Source organism: Hordeum vulgare, chromosome 4H (genome assembly GCF_904849725.1).
Source record: "Hordeum vulgare subsp. vulgare chromosome 4H, MorexV3_pseudomolecules_assembly, whole genome shotgun sequence".
Lineage (NCBI taxonomy): Eukaryota > Viridiplantae > Streptophyta > Magnoliopsida > Poales > Poaceae > Hordeum > Hordeum vulgare.
This window is the reverse complement of record NC_058521.1, coordinates 569035915-569051920: the sequence shown is the minus strand read 5'-3', so window position 1 is coordinate 569051920 and position 16006 is coordinate 569035915. Positions and strand designations below refer to the sequence as shown.

At 46.4% G+C, this 16006-nt stretch overlaps 1 protein-coding gene across 1 annotated transcript; it reads left to right on the top strand.

Annotated features, from left to right (window-relative positions):
* Positions 1 to 376: 376 nt before the first annotated feature.
* Positions 377 to 1263, top strand: LOC123447106. Its single transcript, XM_045123676.1, has one exon. It carries the CDS (start codon positions 618 to 620, stop codon positions 1005 to 1007), a length of 390 nt encoding a protein of 129 aa, XP_044979611.1. The 5' UTR covers positions 377 to 617; the 3' UTR covers positions 1008 to 1263.
* The last annotated feature ends 14743 nt before the right edge of the window (positions 1264 to 16006 follow it).

Here is a 16006-nt window from a genome sequence, read left to right as displayed (position 1 = left end):
TAAAGGATGCATGGCAATTTCAGTTAATTTTGGCATGGCAAATGCATTGAAATTCTCCCTAGCGAACGTTCACCACAGAAACGGGTCAAAAAGAAATGTACTCCCTCCGTCCCGAAATAAATAATTCAAAAATGACTCAGTTTTGTACTAACTTTAGTACGATAACCTTATCAAAATATCGTGCAGATCCTCGAATTTTGTATCGTGGGCTAGATTAGCATCTCCCCGGAAGTGCTACGTAGATATCACTGCCAGCAAGACGAAGCACCGCATCGAACTCCCAAAGCGATACCTCAATGATTTGGCTGGGGGACCCACTCCACGTCACCCCGACCCCGAACCCGCACTATACGTCGTCGTATACAAAAGCCGCGTCGCGGAGCGAGCTGCTCCACCAGCCCGAGCTCCTCCGATGTCACCCACCTCCTCCACCTCGTCCATGGACGACCAGCCGCTCCTCCCCCTCGCCCGCGGCGACTACCGCCTCTTCGTCTTCCTCTAACGACACCGTCCAAACACGAGAGGCGACAAGAATCAGCAGGGCCTTGAATCCCTTCATCTAGAGCTGTCCTCGACCAAGATCCACGAGGAGGAGGGAGGTTTTCCACCGTGCTGGTATGTCGGCGGTGGTTGTGCAGGACGTGGCGCCGCCCATCGAGGCTGCGTCAGCGGCGGAGGTCGAGTGGGCGGCGTGCGCGTGCTGCGGGCTGAGGGAGGAGTGCACTGCGGCGTACGCGGCCGGCGTGCGCGCGCAGTTCGCCGGGCGGTGGCTGTGCGGCCTCTGCGGCGACGCCGTGGGCGAGGAGCTCGCCGGCTGCGGCGTAGGAGGAGGAGGATCGGCGTCGGCCACGGCGGAGGTAGAGGCAGCCATCGCGAGGCACGCCGCCTTCTGCCGGTCGTCTCCCGCAGCGGCCGAGCGGCTCATCGCGGCGGTGCGGCGGCTGCTCCGCAGCGAGAGCGGGAGGAAGGCCAAGGCCGTGGTGGTGCTGGAGTTCCAAGACGCCTGAACCTGAAGCAGATCGAAGATCCGTTCGTTCAGAAGCTAGCTTAATTTCTCTCCATCTAGTACAATTCAGTATGCTCTCGTAATTTATATACATATATTTAGTTTCTGAGTACTATATATCTAGACGCTTAATTTGGAGACCAGTTCTGCAATATCTTCAGCTTTCTGTAAATCCGATGACATGATGGAAGTGAAAACCACATTGTAGATGACACGGGAAAAATGTATAAATGGAGCTGAGGTCGAATAATTCCATATAAGAAACGTCAAACTATCGAATCACATAATGAAAAAAAAAATGCATTTCGGGTTCTCTTTTCGACCTAGCGCTTTGGGACTTCAGACTATGCGGAATTTAGCATATGCCAGAGGCATTCAGACAAGCATGCCACAGCATTTTTATAGCAGCTGTCTTTTTCTCACCTGTTTTATAGATTTTACAAGCAACAATAATGCAAGATTATATATGCATATATAGTCACGAAGAGTATCATTCAAGACAAACGAGTAGACCCTTTCCAGATCACGTGGATAGATGCATCTATCCAACAGGGTCACTGTTGTGCTTCCTGATACGGTAGCATCATAGTGCAACTTGCAGGTGTGCCAGCCACTTGAAGTAGAAAGCAATACTAGCTAATAATAAAGGTTTTTTTTTGGCGAGATCAGCTAGTAACAAGTACTAGTAGATTGGCGATTGCAGTGAAGTTACTTAAAGTAGAAATGTATCCACCTGAGATTGTGGTAGGCTCTCGAATGGAGTGCAAAATGTATCCAGCTAAGTTACTTGAAGTGGAAAACAAGAACTAACTTGCCCACAGAAAAGGAAGAAGGCTAGAAGTGTAAAGCAAGAACGGATGTGCAATTTGCCAATTGGAGTATATGCAAGTAAGCAAGATCTGTTCTTATCTGCTACCTAGCCTGCCAATGGGAACCCTGCATGTTCTGATGCTCCCCCTCATTTGTTTGATTAATCAGGAAACAGGAGAGCTAAAATTACCCAAGTCAACTTTTGCACTCACAAACAAAATGCAAAGCTTGCAACGGATGGGAAGCCACCGGGCAATAATTGCAACTACTGTGAGGTGCTATCGATCTGACGTTGATCACCGCGGGGTTGTTGATTGTAGTCATGGAGATGCCAATCTTCCACCAGAGGTTTGGTGTGACGTACGTACGTTGCTCCGTCGCTGGAGTGAGTATCAAGTCTGGCACGGCCGATGCCACAATGGACTGAAAAATATCATGCTTGGTCCTGCCATCATGAAATTGTCACCATCACTACACGCAATGCAATTGAGTGAGTGTTGAAAAACTGTCCGAATATTTTGTGCATATATCATGCACCAGATTTCACTTTCACTCGACAGTAGTGGGAAGCTAATCGAGCGTAATCAACTCAGCACCGGCGAGAGATTAGCTAGCAGCCAAGAACTGTCCTCGGTTGCGCCCCAATCTTCCTCGCGCGACGTAATCATCGCCTCTTTGATTTCCTAATTAGCCGCCAATCATGTCCTTTCCTCTATCCTCTATAATTTTAAACACCATTTTTTAGAGGAAAAAGGCACGAAGGCACGAAAGCGAAGGCTTTTTTAGAGGAAAAGGTACGAAAGCAAGTTCGCGGATGATACAACATAAACATGACTGCTTCAGCAGTGCCACAGCTAGTGATCAAAAGGGTCAGAGCATAAACATCACTGCCTCAGCACAGTGGCACAGCTAGTGATCAAAAGGGTCAGAGCTACAAGAAATGAGAAAGATGGTATCAGAGCCTCGACGATCTACGATCTACGATGACGGACAGCGACGCTGAGTCGGTCAAGTCCAGCAGCGGCGGTGCCAAGGCGAACAAGAACGGCGACAAGGTGAAGAAGGGCGTCAAGTCAGCAACCAGTGGTGGAGGAACGAGCGACGCTAACGTCCAGGCGCATCGCAACATCCCCATCCAGTACCCGATGCTCACCGACGCCAACTACGGCGTGTGGGCGGTGAAGATGAAGATTATTCTTCGATCCCTTCGAGTGTGGGAGGCCATCACGGACGACGACGTCGACGAGGAGCGCGACGAAGGTGCCATGGCCGCCATAGCCCAGTCTGTGCCGGATTCCGTGCTGATGACATTGGCGGAGTTCGAGACGGCAAGAGAGGCGTGGAACGCACTCAAGGAGATGAGGATCGGAGAAGATCGTGTCACCAAGGCTCGGGCACAAGTGCTGAAGCGCCAATTTCACAAGTTGCAGATGGAGGAAACTGAATCGGTGAACGACTATGCCATGCGTCTTACTACTTTGGTGGGAGAGATCCGCGCGCTTGGTGCAAAGCTCGAGGAGACCGAGATTGTGGAGAAATTTTTCAGTTCAGTGACTGACAAATTCACGTACGTCATCGGCACGCTCGAGCAGCTTTACGACATCGACGACATGACCATAACGGAGGCGATTGGACGCCTGCGGGCGTGGGAAGAGAATGCTCGTGGCTGTCGAAAAGGCAACGGAGGAGGTAGTGACCAACTCATGTACTCGCGTACAGATTGGGAGTCCCCAAGTAGCAAAGGAAGGCGTGATGGCAACGAAGGCTCAAGCAACGCAACGCGCGGCGGACAAACCGGAGAAGGCAAAGGAAAAGGCCAACCACAAGGTCGTGGTAAGGCAGACCGATCTAAAGGGCGGAAGCAACGGAACTTGGATATGTCCGAGGTCAAGTGCTATAACTACAACGAGATGGGTCACTTTGCAAAGGATTGTCCAAAGCCTAACAAGCGGGAGATCAAGGCAAATTTGGCAAAGCAGGAAGACGAAGGTCCAGGTCTTCTGATGGCCGAAGTTTGGGATCTCGCTGAAACGGTGGTTGTGAAACCAAGCCGGAAGGTGCTACTTCATGAGGAAAAAGTGACACCAAAGTTATCCGGTGATCAGAACGTGTCGTGGTATCTCGACACAGGTGCCAGTAACCACATGACGGGGTGCAAGGAGAAATTCCTCGAGCTGGAATTCGATGTTGAAGGCTCGGTCAAGTTCGGTGATGGTTCAGCTGTGGAGATTTGCGGGCAAGGATCTGTCCTCTTTGAGGGTCTCACAGGCGAACATCGCATACTCACCGGAGTGTACTACATCCCACGGCTGCGCAACAACATCATCTCTATTGGGAAGCTTGACGAGAATGGATGCAAGGTGAATATAGAGAGCGGAGTGATGACGATCTTCGACAACCTCCGAAACGTGCTAGCTCGTGTTAATCGCACACGGAATAGGCTCTATATCCTCAACCTTGATCAATCTCAACCGGAGTGTTGGCTTGCCAAGAGTGATGATGATTCGTGGTTATGGCATGCTAGATTTGGACATGTTAACTTCTACGCCTTGAAGAAGATGTCAAAGATGCAGATGGTATCCGGGATGCCAGTTATCGACCATGTTGATCGAGTATGTGACGGGTGCTTGGTTGGAAAACAGCACCGCAGGCCATTCCCTGCTCAGTCTACCTATCGTGCAAGTGATGCACTCGAGCTGCTCCATGGTGATCTATGTGGCCCTATCACCCCGGCAACTCACGCTGGAAAGAAGTATTTCTTCCTTGTGGTAGACGACTACTCGAGATATATGTGGGTCATTCTCCTACGATCTAAAGATGAGGCGTTTGAAGCGTTCAAGAAATTGAAGGCTGCAACAGAGATGGAACACAAGCTGAAGGTTCGCGCTCTACGGACAGATCGCAGCGGAGAGTTTACGTCGAATGAGTTCAACGACTACTGCGAGAGGATTGGCATAAAGAGGTTCCTCACGGCACCTTACACGCCGCAGCAGAATGGGGTCGTTGAAAGGCGCAATCGAACCGTCGTTGACATGGCAAGGAGTTTACTCAAGAGCAAGAACCTGCCGGGGACTTTTTGGGGAGAAGCTGTCTCGACGGCGGTCTATCTTCTCAACCGGGCTCCAACGAAGGCGGTGGTCGGCAAGACTCCGTATGAAGCAATTTATGGACGTAAGCCGAATGTGTCTCATCTACGGACATTCGGGTGCGTGGCACATGTGAAGACGGCGGAGCCGCACCTCTCAAAGCTTGCCGATCGTAGCACCAAGATGGTGTTCATCGGATACGAGAGCAGTTCTGGCACCAAGGCATACCGTTTCTACGATCCACAAACCAAGCGTCTACGGATTTCACGCGACGTCGTGTTTGAAGAAAACCAAGCGTGGAATTGGAGCGCCGCAGCCGACGATGCTCCAAACAGTAACATATTTGCAGTTGAATTTCCAACTGATGATGATGCATGGGAGGATGTCCAGGTGATTGGCAAGATGCCCAACCAAGGTGACCACAATGGTAGTGATCATCATGGTGCCGACACCGACGACGACGCGCATAGGTCGCAAGGAGATAGCGACAACGCCGCGCACGACACAGGCGGAGATCTCGACGACAACATCGACAACGAGGCGCATAGTGACGACGACAATCAAGATGATGGTCACGGTCACGACGACTACGCCGACGACACGGATGTCGATGACACACCAAGGTCTCAGCCGTCTTCCTCAAGTGCATCAACACCGACACAATTTGTGTCGCCTCCCTCGCAAGCCACAACGGACTCCTCAGGGCCTCGTCGCTACAAGACCCTCAAGAAAGTCTACAAGTACACAAAGCCAGTTACGCTCGAGTACTCCGGACTATGTCTGTTCGGAGTTGAGGAGCCGACGAACTTTGTAGAGGCGAGAAAAAGTCCTAGCTGGACGCACGCCATGGATGAGGAGATGAAGGCAATTGAGAGCAATGGCACGTGGACTTTGGTAACCCGACCTCCAAACCAAAAGACGATAGGTTTGAAGTGGGTTTACAAGTTAAAGAAGGACACGGAGGGTGCCATTGTGAAGTACAAGGCAAGACTCGTTGCAAAGGGCTACGTTCAACGTCAAGGAGTTGACTATGATGAGGTGTTTGCACCGGTTGCTCGAATCGAGACGGTGAGAGTGCTCCTAGCTTTGGCAGCACAAGAGGATTGGAAGGTTCATCATATGGATGTTAAATCCGCTTTCCTCAATGGCGATCTCACAGAAGAAGTGTACGTGGAACAACCCCTCGGCTACGAGAAGAAAGGCGAAGAAGGGAAAGTTTACAAGCTCAAGAAGGCACTTTACGGGTTAAAGCAAGCGCCAAGAGCTTGGAACTCAAAGTTAGACCGAAGTCTGGTCTCGCTTGGGTTCAAGAGATGTCCCCTCGAGCACGCAGTCTATACAAAGAACTCCAAAGGCTCAAACCTGCTAGTTGGAGTTTATGTCGACGATCTGATTATCACCGGAGATAGCGTACAAGAAATTGAACGTTTCAAGGCGCAAATGAAGAACAAGTTTAGCATGAGTGATCTGGGATTACTCAGCTATTACTTGGGCATCGAAGTGAAGCAAAGCTCCGGAGAGATTTCCCTATGTCAATCGGCTTACGCGGTCAAGTTATTGGACAAGTTGGCATGTCAGATTGCTACACGACACAAGTTCCAATGGACCAACGTCACAAGTTGAGCAAGCGTAGCTCAAATCCGCCGGTGGACACCATAATGTATCGAAGCGTTGTGGGTAGCCTAAGATACTTGGTGCATACCCGACCTGACTTGGCTTATTCAGTCGGGATCGTGAGTCGTTTCATGGAGAAACCGACAACCGAACACATGAGCGCGGTCAATCAAATTCTACACTATGTGAAAGGCACAATTAATCTTGGCTGCACGTACAGAAAGGGAAAGGAAGGATTGATCCTTCGTGGATATTCAGATAGTGACATGGCAGGTGATGTTGATAACCGAAAGAGCACAACGGGCATGGTTTTCTACCTTGGCCCGAATCCGATTAGCTGGAATTCTCAGAAGCAAAAGGTGGTGGCACTGTCTTCATGTGAGGCAGAATACATAGCGGCAAGCACGGCGGCTTGTCAAGCAGTTTGGCTGAGAAGACTCCTAGCTATTCTTGCAAAGCGGGAGGTGCAGAAGGTGTCATTAAAGATTGACAACCAAGCTGCAATCTCATTATGCAAAAATCCGGTTCATCACGAAAGGAGCAAGCACATAGATACCCGGTTCCATCATATCCGGGAGTGCGTTGAGGAAGGGATGATAGAAGTTCTGCACGTGAATACGAAGGACCAGCTTGCCGATATTTTCACCAAGTCCCTCGGTCGACAGAAGTTCATCGAGATGAGGAAGAAAGTCAGAGTGCAAGCAATGAAGACATATCAACAAGGTTAAGGAGGTGAATGTAGTAATTAACCTAGTTGTAGTCTAAACGTATACGTGTGTCCTAATTTGGTTAGTATTGCAAACCGAGTAGGATTAGTAGTAGTATTGCAAACCGAGTCGGTTTGCAGTAGGCCTAGCTTAGCAATATATATACGTATACCCCTGTGTAGTCTTTGTATCAATGTCAGAGAGATCAAAGAAAAGCAATACAAAGTTTCCTCGACACGAGCCTACGGCTATCATCGATTCGTTTTGTTCCCGTCAGGTTCCGCCGAGACAGTCGAAGCTAGCTATCCATGTATACGTATACGTACGTGTGTTACTGCTAGAGAAATCAATCAAGCACTCTGCCTGATTGCTTGCGTGGTAGTTTTGCACGTACGTGTACACAGCTACAGAGGGATTTGGTCTAGCAGTTCAAAACCCAACAAAGGAGACCGCCTAGATCACAGTCGCATGAAACAAAATTTTGGGTCAGTTGATTTTTGTCAAGTCGTTGGATGCAAAATGAACGGCCAAATCGCTTTATTCAACCTCCAACCCAATCTCCTCTTCATTTTCTTCCTCAAACCACCCGACGTACCACCGGCCCAATCGCCTGCTGCCACCGCCCGCGCCTAGCGGTGCTCCTGCGCCTGCCTCATCGCCCCCACCCTCCCCACAAAAAAAGAAAAGGCAAAGAAGGATTGTGTGTCATAAAACTTGATATGCACAAAGCTTATGATCGGGTTGAGTGATAATTTCTCAAGGAGATTGTGCTCAACCTTGGATTCCATGACAATTGGGTAAATTTATTATGCAATGTGTCTCCACTGTTGAATACTGAATTTGGTTTAATGCGGAGGAAAGCGAGAGTTTTAAACCTACAATGGCCTCACGCAGTGAGAGAGAGAGGGTGCAGCCTTGGGGATCAGCAGGGACTTGGGAAAGGGTGAGGAGGGCACTGGCAGGGGAGGGGAAGAGCCCGAGAGGATACATGGCGGGGGGTGGAAGAGGTTGCCGCACCTCATGCCATTGGCCGTGGACGGCGCGGGTGGGGAGAATGTTCATCCCGATCGAAGCCCACAACTGCATGTCCCGGGAGAGCAAAGGCTTGATCTGGAGGGACCAGCCCGCACCGAGCCCCGCCGCCTCAACAGGAGCTCGTCTCCCTGACCACCGGCCGGTCACCGGAGCCGCCACCGCGGGCGAGCGCCACCCTCACCTTGTGTCCCTTCACCTTCTCATTTCTTCCTCTCGTTCCTCTCTCCCTCGCGCCATGTCTCTATCTTTCTCTCGATCAGTAGGACGTCGTCACCACCGATGCAAGAAGCTGGACCCGTCGCTAGATCGACGCGGCACCGGATCGATCGCCAGGGTGGGGTGCTTCCTGGCGCCTAGGATTGGCAGACGAAGGGGAGAGAGGAGCCATGGCGGGGGCGGAGAAGGTCGCCGCACCTCATGCTGTTGGCCATGGAGGGGGAGGGCGGGGGAGAAGGATCACCCCGATCCAAGCCCGCAATCGCACGCCTCGGGAGAGCCAAGGCTCGATCCTGATCGAGGAACCAGCCTGCTTTGAGCCACGCCGCCTCAACTCGAGCTCGTCTCCCTACCCATCGGCCGTTCACCGGAGCCTCCATCTCTCACGACCGCCTCGCTTGTCTTGTGTCCCTTCACCTTCTCCTTTCTTCCTCTCTTCTTGATGCCATGTCTCTCTCTTTCTCTGGATAGGCAGGGCTCCATTGCCACAGGAGAAAGACGCCGCACCCGTCGCCAGATCCATCGACGCCAAGCCCGGATGGCCTGGGCGGTACCGGATCGAGAAACGGTGGCTGGGATCGGGAGGCTAGGGATAGAGAGGAGAGCCCATTTGCGTTTGTGTTTCTGCTTTTTTCTTTCTCACTTTAAAAAGGACCGTTGTTTAATACCGCAAACTATAAGGATTTATTTGCAAATTCGTGAACAAAACGTTTTCCTTACTTAAGAAGTGGCTATGAAAATGAAATTTTGGTGGCACACCTTATGAAACTGAATGATATTGTTGCCTTGTTTACCAATGTTGAAAAGATATGATACTATTATATCCTTAAGCTCTTTCCTTTCTCGATGAAAGGCGAGGCCAAGTAATGGTTCCTTTCTCTTGCTCCTAGTTGCATGCGTAGTCCCCAAGCTATGTTTTATCACTTTTGTGAAAAATAATTTCCCACTCATAAGAAACAAGTTGCCTTAGAGGAAATATTTAACTTTGCTCAAATTAAACAAGAGAATCTCCCTCAAGCTTGGGGGAGGCTTCTCGAGTTACTAAGAGCTTTGCCTGATTGCCCTCTTAAGAAAAAATAAATTATGGATATCTTTTATAATGGACTAGCGAACCCTTCTAAGGATTTCCTAGATAGTTGTGTTTGTTGTCTTTTCAGGGAAAGAACCGTTGAACAAGCCGAAAAGCTATTAAATAATATGCTGCAAATGCTGATGATTGGGCACTCCGTGAACCACCACCTGAACCGATCCAAAAGAAGAGATGTATTCTATTTCTCGGTCTTGGAGATATGCAAGAAGCAAAAAGAACTATGAAGGAGAAAGATATTAAAATTGAGGATAGTAAGAAATTACCACCGATCAAAGAAATACATGGACTTGATATCCCAACACAGGTAGTAGAAGTAAAGTCTCTTCGTTTCTTTAATGAGAATGATATACCTTATGCTAAGACTCCTGATCAATGCATGGATGAATTTGATAATTACATTTTTAATCAAGAGCACTTCAATAACTATGTTAAGAATCAATTGAGGAATAATGCCATGATGATACATCGTTTGAGTGACTTTATGTTTAGAATTGCTAATGGTGTGAAAGGTCTAGGTAAACATGCCTCTATGGTTCACACCCAACAAAATCAAGTAGCTAAGTCATAAAATTATTTGCTTACCGAGATGAATAATATTAATGATCATGTTGTTAGAGTAGTGACTAGAGGAGGTAGAATGAATCAAGAGCCTCTCTATCCTGAAGATCACCGTGAAAGAATTAACAGGAATCTCAAAGAAGGAATGATGATACACTTAGTTCTTCTAAGAAGAAAAAGAAAAGGAAACATGATAGGACTTTATAAATATACATATATAGCCCGTCTATTTTTCTAAAATTAGCAAAATAGTTATTCTTCTAACACTTTCCAACTGCACGCTCAACGTTAGTGCACCGCATCCCCATCAAAACGAGCACTCCAATGTCACCAGAAAAAACTACACGCCTTTTTGACACCGTTTTCGCTCTAGTTTTTAAATCGTTTGTCGGAACAAGGCGTATAATATACCATTGGATTGCTACAAAAAAAATTCCCAACTTCATCATGTTGAACACTTTTCGAGATTCCTCGCAGTTTGAGAGCAGTTTCGAAAATAATATGCGCATGACGGGTGATACATCTCAAACGTATCTATAATTTTTGATGGTTTTATGTTGTTATCTTGTCAACTTTGGATGTTTTATATATCTTTTATATCTTTTTTGGGACTAACTTATTAATTCAGTGCCAAGTGCGAGTTCCTGTTTTTTCTGAGTTTTTGACTCTTTTCAGATATGATTTTGGAACAGAGTCCAAACGGAACAAAATCCCCGAAATAAATTTTTCCAGAACAGAAGAAGATCGGGGGACTTGAGGGCCAAGGCAGGAGGCCCACAGGGAGCCCACAAGCCCTGTGGCCGCGGCCAGGGGGCCCGCGACCACCAGGCTTGTGGCCTCCCTAGCGCTCCCCTGCCCTAGCTCTTTGGCCTATATATTCCCTAAAATCCCAGAAAAAATCAGAATGTCCACGAAACCACTTTTCCGCTGCCGCAAGCTACCGTTTCCGCGAGATCTCATCTGGAGACCCTTCCCGGTGCCCTGCCAGAGGGGACTTTGGAGCTAGAGGGATTCTACATACTACAAGAAATTTGTTAATACATGACAGTCATCGTCCGTCACCGATCAGCCAAAAACTGTCATGTGTGCCCGTCCATGACGGATTGGTAATCCATCATGTATATCGCGTCATAATTTGATCTCTACCTTCCATGACGGTCCTTGGCCGTTATGGATCTGCCGAAGGCCCGGCAAGCCCAAATTAGGTTGTGACGGAAACAAACCGTCAGCGATTTACATGATGTGAAAGCAATGTGGACTTGACATGGCATCTACGTGGATCTGATATGGCATCTACGTGGATCCGACGTGAAGGCCAACATGGCCCATGTAGTAACCAGCCCAATAATTTTAGTTAGTCCGACGCATTAGATGTTTTTTTGTCCTTCCCATTGGCCCCTTTTTCAATACAAGCCATTTTCTCAATGCAACCCAATTTACAACATGACAACCAAATTATATTCATTCAAAAAATAGCATGTACATGACAATACAAAGTTCCAACAATCTAGTCTCATTTCAAAAAAGAATGCTTAATATCAAAAGACTAGTATATCTACAAAGCCCTATAAGCATACTATTTTCGAGTGGTATGACTTCCATGAAAAAGTGCCCTACTGGCTGATTTTAATCTCCAACAAAACACCACCACGCGCTTTCAGGAAGTTGTACAGACCCAAGTAATTCCTGCTAAAAACTTGGATCTCCAGTAACAACCAAACCTGCATATAATCAAAACACATACAAAATTATAATAAGTTATGACAACCAGCTCCCAAATGAATCTAGGAAGTTGTATGGACCCAAGTAATTTTAGCTGTCTTAAACGTATTACAAAAGTGAAGAGAGGGAGTAGTTGATTTTCCAGGTAATAATGTGACCGACACCAGTACTATATTAAGGTACAATGAAAATGTGGGCAACACACGCTAAAAAAAAGCAGGCTAGATCATTTCATATTCATAAGTTATAATAGCCAGCTCCCTAAAAAAATGTTCTGTAAATGTTACATTTTATCATCCAGGCATAGAAAGGTCAATGTCATACTAAAACAAAGGATGGACACATCATTTTATATTCATCAATTATAACAAAAATCAAGTTGATATGTACTCTAACAGGGATTCCTATATAAAAATGGATGAACCTAATGGTTACATTGATGGCTGAGATCTAGAAGGAACAAAAGTGAACCTAACGGTTCAAATTTAGTCTGATGCTCTCAGACTGTAAAATTGACATCTAGATTAACCATACCCAAGAATTGTGAAGAACAGTAACATTTGTTGAAGGAAAAAAAGGATGCATTCTCCCATTTACTGATTACACTTCATGGCATACAAGGCCCACACTTCAATATCTGGGATACAAGGCACACAATTATCTTTGTCCAAAAAAGTTAGAGTTCATACCTCAAAGTTTAAAAATCACAAACGGCTGCTAGTGTTCAATTGACATGAATTAGCATGAATAGTTAAGACAGTGCAGATGTATCGTAACATATATATCAAACATAATTTTTTACCACGCTTTTCTTCCTCTCTTAATTCAACTACATACAATAAATTAATAAACCTATTTTCTTTAGGCTTTGATCATAAATGAATCTCAGTCGCTTCTTGCAAAGAGCCCTCATATGACAATGTATAAAGTAAATAATTCAATCTGAAACGAAAATAATATACCCTCTACTAGTAATCTTAAAAAAACGTGCAATCTTCACTTCCATCGCTCCTGGAGATTGCAATTATGTGTATATTCATTTTCAAATATGCAATAGCACAAGATCCAACTTCTCCTCTATAATAAGCGAAAAACCAGCATCAATTAAACTCTTAGCTTCCCAACCCAAAGAACAAGGTAAACTGGAAGCATTATTTGTACAATTATATTCCAAAGTTGGGTTTGAATAAGACATCAAGGCAGTAATCAAGTTCATACCACAGATAATGTAACTTTATTCATAGATTTTGATTAAACTATTTCGGTTATATATATTTGTTGAGTTGTAGGAGACAAGGACTAAAAAGTAATGCCTCGGACAAAACAACAAATAGCACATCTCGCCATGTTAATACATTCATAGAAATCATATCTCCAAAACCTATTTGATGAAATTATTCATCACACTTGGTTACATTTATTCCTACCGAATTATATATGGTAGAAAATAAACTAAATGATATTTTACACTTGATTATGTTGATTTAGAGAACAAAGATGAACCAAACTTTTGGAAAAATCTAAACGGGATTGGATTTGGTAGAGAACTAACTGAATTAGATCTTGGTAGAATGTCACATGTGCATCCGATTGACGACATGTGCAGTTTATCTCTACTTGATACCCTGCAATATACAAGATACAGAGAAAATTCAGTGGTAAAAGATTCAGAGAGGAGGCGCACACACACAACATACCAACTACTGCACACACGCACATCTCACTTGTAAACAAGCCTGGGCCTTCAATTGCCGCTGTCACCATCATGTCAAGCATGCACACATAACACAACCTTGATGTCCTCCCAGTTCTCTTTGAGCGCCTTAACACATCTGGTAGGAAAGATAAACAAGCATTCCGAGTCACTGATTATGCATCAAGACGACTGCAAATTCACAAGTTTCACTCATCGCAGTAAGTTTTAAGTTATAAAGTACCGAATGAACAAACTTGCTTTCGACGGGCAAAGGAAAGAACATAAGCAATTAGGATATGATTATGCACACCATGCAGTTATGATGAAAGGAAGTCAAGAAGCGCATGAACATGAGCCGAAATATATGAACAATCTGACACATACAAACTGAACCAAAGCATGGTTCTTATTCATATTTATCTACAGATGCAGGTGCCATCCAGATTGACACATACAAACTGAACCAAAACATAGTTCTTATTCATATTTGTCTAGAGATGCACGTGCCATCGAGATTGACAAATACAAACTGAACCAAATCATGGTTCTTCCCTTTCTCCCTGCAGCGCCCTCACTCCTCTCCCTGCATAGAGTTGGTGGTGCAGGTGCATATGTGAGGAAGAAAACCAATAGAAAATGCATGCATCAGGGAAGGAAATGGAAGAAGGGCAGAACTAAGATGAAATAAATAAGGGGGCGGACCTGGATGGGGGTCAGAGCTGTGGAGGCTGTCCATGGCATCTCTGTTGGAAATATGCCGTAGAGGCAATAATAAATTAGTTATTGTTATATTTCTTAGTTCATGATAATCGTTTATTATCCATGCTATAATTGTATTGATTGGAAACACAATACTTGTGTGGATACATAGACAAAACACTGTCCCTAGTAAGCCTCTAGTTGACTAGCTCGTTGATCAAAGATGGTCAAGGTTTCCTGGCCATAGGCAAGTGTTGTCACTTGATAACGGGATCACATCATTAGGAGAATCATGTGATGGACTAGACCCATAATTATAGACGTAGCATGTTGATCGTGTCATTTTGTTGCTACTGTTTTCTGCGTGTCAAGTATTTGTTCCTATGACCATGAGATCATATAACTCACGGACACCGGAGGAATGCTTTGTGTGTATCAAACGTCGCAACGTAACTGGGTGACTATAAAGATGCTCTACAGGTATCTCCGAAGGTGTTCGTTGAGTTAGTATAGATCGAGACTGGGATTTGTCACTCCATGTGACGGAGAGGTATCTCGGGGCCCACTCGGTAATACAACATCACACACAAGCCTTGCAAGCAATGTAACTTAATGTAAGTTGCGGGATCTTGTATTACGGAACGAGTAAAGAGACTTGCCGGTAAACGAGATTGAAATAGGTATGCGGATACTAACGATCGAATCTCGGGCAAGTAACATACCGAAGGACAAAGGGAATGACATACGGGATTATATGAATCCTTGGCACTGAGGTTCAAACGATAAGATCTTCGTAGAATATGTAGGATCCAATATGGGCATCCAGGTCCCTCTATTGGATGTTGACCGAGAAGTCTCTCGGGTCATGTCTACATAGTTCTCGAACCCGCAGGGTCTGCACACTTAAGGTTCGACGTTGTTTTATGCGTATTTGAGTTATATGGTTGGTTGCCGAATGTTGTTCGGAGTCCCGGATGAGATCACGGACGTCACGAGGGTTTCCGGAATGGTCCGGAAACGAAGATTGATATATAGGATGACCTCATTTGGTTACCGGAAGGTTTTCGTGCATTACCGGAAAAGTTTCGGGCTCATCGGTAGTGTACCGGGAGTGCCGGGAGGGGTGCCGGGGACCATCGGGAGGGGTGTCACGCCCCAAGGGGTCTTATGGGCTATGGGAAGAGATAAACCAGCCCCTAGTGGGCTGGAATAAGTTCCCACTAAGGCCCATAAGGTTTGAGAAGGAAAAAACACAAGGTGGAAAGAGTTTCCAAGTGGGAAGGTGGAATCCTACTCCAAGTAGGATTGGAGTAGGACTCCTCCACCTCCAATTTCGGCCAAACCTTTAGGTTTTGAGGCTGCCTCCTCCCCTCCCTCCCACCTATATATACGGAGGTTTTAGGGCTGATTTGAGACGACTTTTCCACGGCAGCCCGACCACATACCTCCACGGTTTTTCCTCTAGATCGCGTTTCTGCGGAGCTCGGGCGGAGCCCTGCTGAGACAAGGTCATCACCAACCTTCGGAGAGCCGTCACGCTGCCGGAGAACTCTTCTACCTCTCCGTCTCTCTTGCTGGATCAAGAAGGCCGAGATCATCGTCGAGCTGTACGTGTGCTGAACGCGGAGGTGCCGTCCGTTCGGTACTAGATCGTGGGACTGATCGTGGGATTGTTCGCGGGGCGTATCGAGGGACGTGAGGATGTTCCACTACATCAACCGCGTTCACTAACGCTTCTGCTGTACGATCTACAAGGGTACGTAGATC

Bases quoted from the DNA above. Each gene is read 5' to 3' on its own strand.
- LOC123447106 (XM_045123676.1), top strand. From the start codon at position 618: ATGTCGGCGGTGGTTGTGCAGGACGTGGCGCCGCCCATCGAGGCTGCG.